The 5196-nt window shown below is 39.0% G+C and overlaps 1 protein-coding gene across 1 annotated transcript; it reads left to right on the top strand.

Annotated features, from left to right (window-relative positions):
* Positions 1-697: 697 nt before the first annotated feature.
* Positions 698-4932, top strand: LOC103375051 (peptidase M20 domain-containing protein 2-like; the record flags this gene model as incomplete). The annotated part of the gene is made up of 6 exons (XM_008305244.1): positions 698-846; positions 1089-1231; positions 1316-1470; positions 1543-1678; positions 1806-1913; positions 3186-4932. Coding segments are annotated over 6 exons (858 nt in total), but the record flags the coding sequence as incomplete, so codon positions are not given.
* Between the last annotated feature and the right edge of the window lie 264 nt (positions 4933-5196).

The raw sequence follows: 5196 nt of genomic DNA, 5'->3' as shown, positions 1-5196 counted from the left end.
TAGCACTGTTTTACAAGCCTACCTGCTCCACTGTAAGAAAACCCTCTGTCTAATTATACATAATGATTATAATAGTAATTAGGGCAGCACAGTATGTTGACATCATGATATGTGCATGTGCCATAGTCACATTGTAGGAAGTGTAACATAAACAAGGACAAATCAACTCAAATACATTGTGATATTACTTTTTAGGTGCTTGATACATAAAGGAAACCCCTACAGTTCTCAGTTTCCATTACTGAGCTGTCTGACATTATTTGTTCTGATTTAGGGGTTCTAGATAAAGTATGTTTGTTTGTTTGTTTGTTTGTTTTTACTTTATTTAAAAGACTTGGAGTTTGTTTATTTTCATCAACATGTGCACAGCAAAATGAGAAACAGGAGAAAAATGCTAAAATTGAAGATATGCTTGCAAAAAGAAACACAGTGTCAGTTTTATAGAAATATTTCCGCTACAGATGGGATGATTATAGACCAAAAACAGGTGCTCTGTCACCAGGGTCTTGCAAATGTTGCAGCTACATGACGCAACCAAACCCCAATCCTTCCAGATTCCAGGCTAATTCTTTACAAATCTGATGATTCCATCTGTTAAACACTGTTGTGCTTTTTTTCATTCCATAATATATTTCACAGAAAAACAAAACATTGCAATGTCAGTTTTTGGAAGATTTAGTAATGATTGTCTCCACAGGTGACAGTGCTGGGGACTCCTGCAGAGGAGGATGGAGGAGGGAAAATAGATCTGCTGAACGAGGGAGGCTTTGATACTATGGACGTGGTGTTCATGGCCCACCCCCTGCAGGATGACGCTCCGTATCTCCCGCTAGTGGCTGAACATGAGTGAGTTTTGATGGAATAGTTCAACATTTTCAGAAATCTTTATATTTGCCCTTTCAGCCCTGTTAGGATGTATGTTGACTATCTTGTGTGTCATATTGCTGTGATATTGTATAGATTCTTTTACATGTGACTTTGGGTGCATTTAGTAAAGATTTTGTATCTGACATGTACATATTGGAATATGCTATGATCCTACTTGATGCTCTTTTTGATGGAATCCTGTATCTGTCTCATGTTTCCAGTGTAACTATAAAGTATCACGGTAAGGCGTCTCATGCCTCAGCCTACCCCTGGGAGGGAATCAATGCGTTGGATGCAGCAGTGCTCTGCTACAACAACCTGTCTGCACTCAGACAGCAGATGAAACCAGACTGGAGAGTTCATGGTGAGCAGCTGATGCTCCTCCACACTCATGTGTCGCTCTCAGGACTTTTACTGAGTTGTGATTCATTTTCATTGTACTGTGCAGGAATCATAAAGCACGGAGGAGTGAAACCAAACATCATCCCTGCCTACACGGAACTGGAGTACTATCTGAGAACCCCGTCAAGAGCTGAGCTTTCTGTCCTGAAGGAAAAAGCTGAGAGGTGCTTTCGATCAGCTGCTGTGGCAACTGGCTGTGAGGTGAGAAATGACACATAAAGTGTTAAATAAATAGTCTTGCAGGTCACTGTGTGAACTCAATGTCATCCTCAGGTTGAAGTGGAATACGCAAAAAACGCCTTTGACAACATTTTGCGTAACAGAACACTTGAAGATCTGTACGAGATCAATGGAAAGTCTCTGGGGATGGAATTCACCACAGATGAAGAAGTCCTTAAAAATGCTTCTGGTGAGAAGACAGTAAATGTTCTGAGTTTGTTCTTTCAATAAAATGTGTCCATCATAGTCACCACTTTGCATGATGCAACCTCATGTGTGTGCATGATTACAAAGTTTAATTTCCCCGTTTTCTAAAGGCTCCACAGACTTCGGCAACGTGACATTTGTAGTTCCTGGCATCCATCCATACTTCTACATCGGCTCAAAGGCTCTGAATCACACAGAGGAATACACTGTGGCCTCGGGTATGCCAGACACCTAAACTTGTAATCTTGTTGTTCGTGGATTCTAGTTTACTGCAACTTTGGCGTCATTTTTGTCCTATTTTGTTACGGAGCACCGGGTTTTTTTCCCCAGACAAAGTACCTATGTTACAATTGTGTCATCTGTTTCATTAATGAGTCACCATCATAGGCATAGTCATCAGCTGCGCGGTGAACCAGGAGGACTCTTAGGGAAAGGCACGTGATCTCCTGCTTGGAATTTCCCAAATTACATTTTGGACTCTTTGGACAGAACTCCAAGTACTCTGTCTGTTGAATACCACGTTCTGTTCATCACATGCGAGCACCATTTCCACTGTGAAGCACAGTTGTGGTGGCATCATCCTATTTGAGTGCACCTAAGCAGCAGGGGCAGGGAAACTGGTCAGACCTGAAAGAAGGATAAATGCAGCCAAAAATAGAGAGGTCCTTGGTGAATATATGCTCCAGTAAGCAGAGACTTGAATCGGATCACTTTGTGGAGTTCTGGGTTATTCATAAAGGAAGAAACAATAGTATAAGCTGTTATCCTGTGTTTGAGCATGTAGTTCTAGACCTTTATCTGCACTGAATGTATTGACTCAAGGATCCACTAAAAACAATAAGCAGCAACTCTTGAGGGGCAAAATGTTGGTCTGATTGAATGTGTTCAGGTTTGACTTAATCTGTAACTGCAGGATTTTCAGACATCTGGTCTTCCACATCTGCTGAACATGTAACCATACAAGATAGATCACATTCATTATTGGGCTTCATGGGTAGATATATTGGGGTATCATCTACATAGCAATAAAACATGATGCTTTGTCTGCACAGAAGGTGATCAAGAGGAAGCATAAATAAAGAATATTTTAAATGGGCCTAAAACAGAACCCTGAGGCACTCCACATATTACTGAGGCCAGAGAAGATCCTGACATCCAACGAAAAACCCAGGACCTGACAGATATACTGTAAAACACTGTCATGCTGTGCCATATGTACCAACTCAATGCTTAAAGCTGTTTGGCACATCAAGTGCTGGGGAGTGGAGCAGTCTTCATCATGTGCATTCATTAAGATATCATTTAAGCCTGTGAGAGAAGTTTTAGCGAGACTGCCTTTTGAAGATTCAGATTTTGAAGATGTTTTCACCATTGGCTCTGTCCATTTTTTTCTAATAGCACAAAAAAAATCAGTCATTATTTCTTTCTTTTTTGAGAGACTGACATCTAGCATACAAATCTTACCTAGTGTTTTTATGTGTTTGTTGCAGGTGATGATAAAGCTCAGTTCTTCACCCTGAGGACAGCAAAGGCTCTGGCCATGACGGCTCTAGATGTGTTGCTGCGTCCAGAGCTGCTGCAGAAGGTGAAGCAGGAGTTCACTGAGGCAAAACTGAAGGAGGAGCAGAATGCAAAGCAGCCTGCAAAACAGTGTTAAGGCAGGCGGAGGAGCTGCTGCTCCACTGAGTGTCAGTCAGACTCAGGGACACTTCTGCAGCATCCAGGGATGCGCAACACAATCTTGCATTTGAATGGTTGTCTTATCATGTTTAGATTGATCCAAAGCAAAGCAATTTTATTCAGAGGTTGATTGAATTGTTATCTAGAAAATGTGGTAATGTAATTTTTGGCTTTTTGTTGCTTGCACATCAAACCTTGAATTAGAGAATTAGCAAAAGCCAAATTAGAAACTCATAACAACAGGAATCCTGTTCATATCTGAAGTGAAAAATATGATGAAATTGCAATTCTGATTCAATGCACTTTTTGTCAAACTTAGTGAATATAGCTTCTCACAGTACACTAGCTCTTTATTGTCTAAAAAGAAATCAGGTGTTGGTGGGAAAAAAAAAGTGTCTCGAACTCATCCACACAATACTATATCAGAATCTTCTGTGCATGTTTGTGCACATTTGTTGTCACAAAGAATCACAGATCACAAATTTTCTGTCCAAAAAAAACTACACAAAAAAAACTTTGACTCTTAAATGAATAGTCGTTTTCAAACGCCATTACCTTACTTACTCGCACTTCTACAAGACAGATTCAGCCATATGGTAAAATCCTATCAAATGTATTATCCATTTTGAATTTCTACATGAACTGATTTAATGTCACTTCAGACCACATTTCTACTGTCTTCTCTTGCACACAGCCACTGTCGCTTCTCATTGAGTGACACCTGCCAAAACTCAAATCAATCAGCTCAGTGGTCAATGATCAGTCGTATGCTTCATTAGTACTATTATTGCAGCCTGGCTATTGTAGGTCATGGTGCTCTCAAGAAAGAAAATGCTGATCTGAATGAATGTAACTCAGCTGCAGCTCCATCATATGCTGTGACAATAAGCCAGACACACTTCTGCATTTGTGTGTTTGCGCTTATTCACTGAGACGACACTGTCACCATCAGGTAAAACTGATAATCACAACATTGCCTTATATCATTTTTCTATTCAGCATACTGATAGCTTAAAAAAAAAAAAGTTTTTTTTTTTTTTACAATGATAGCGAACATTTCAAAATAAAATTGTTGCAAACCAAATAAGGTGAAAAATTGCAGGGAGTTGAGTGCAAAATTAAAAAAGTTACTGCACTGCATGGGGTGACAAAAGAGACAAACACAGTAGAAGAAATGGAGAAGTTTTCCCTCTTCAAAGTTTGCACTGCGCTCACACTGCTGCAGCAATAAGACAACACCATCTGGCTTTAAAATGTTGATGTTTCACATGTTAATACTTGACATGCTCTCTAATGTGAACGTTTAATATAGCATGATTTCATTAATGCTTGCAAGTTAAGCAAAAATATATCCTACATATCTTTACTAACATTAATATTCTTGATTTTAGAATCACTGAATGCCTATAAACTACACCCCAATTGTCTTCTTTTTTTTTTTTTTTTTTTGATTGGGATGACTGTTCAGGAAAATCTGCTGAAAATGTTTACAGAGATGTGTCTTTATATGCACTGTGCCTATTAAATAACCCAATAAATAAATAGAATGAAACAAAACTCAAGAGTATTTGCTTCTGTTTTGTACTGGGGATGTATGATAAATAATTAAAAATACAAACACAACAGAACAAATTACACGTAGAAGGGTAGTTTTATTTGTTGAGTCATGCGGTCATAGGAAATATAGTAATTTTAGTGGACTGCCTGTGACAGTTGTGTGGGATCTGAAAAGTGTATGTTACTTTTTGGTTTTATATAGTCAGTCTACAAACATCCACTAGATGGCAATATTGTGATATCACACCACATAAGAGTAGCAAA

Source organism: Stegastes partitus, unplaced genomic scaffold, assembly GCF_000690725.1.
Source record: "Stegastes partitus isolate 25-593 unplaced genomic scaffold, Stegastes_partitus-1.0.2 Scaffold2451, whole genome shotgun sequence".
In the NCBI taxonomy this organism is placed as follows: Eukaryota; Metazoa; Chordata; class Actinopteri; family Pomacentridae; genus Stegastes; species Stegastes partitus.
Note: the sequence above shows the minus strand (reverse complement) of the source record. Positions and strands in the feature narration are given on the sequence as shown.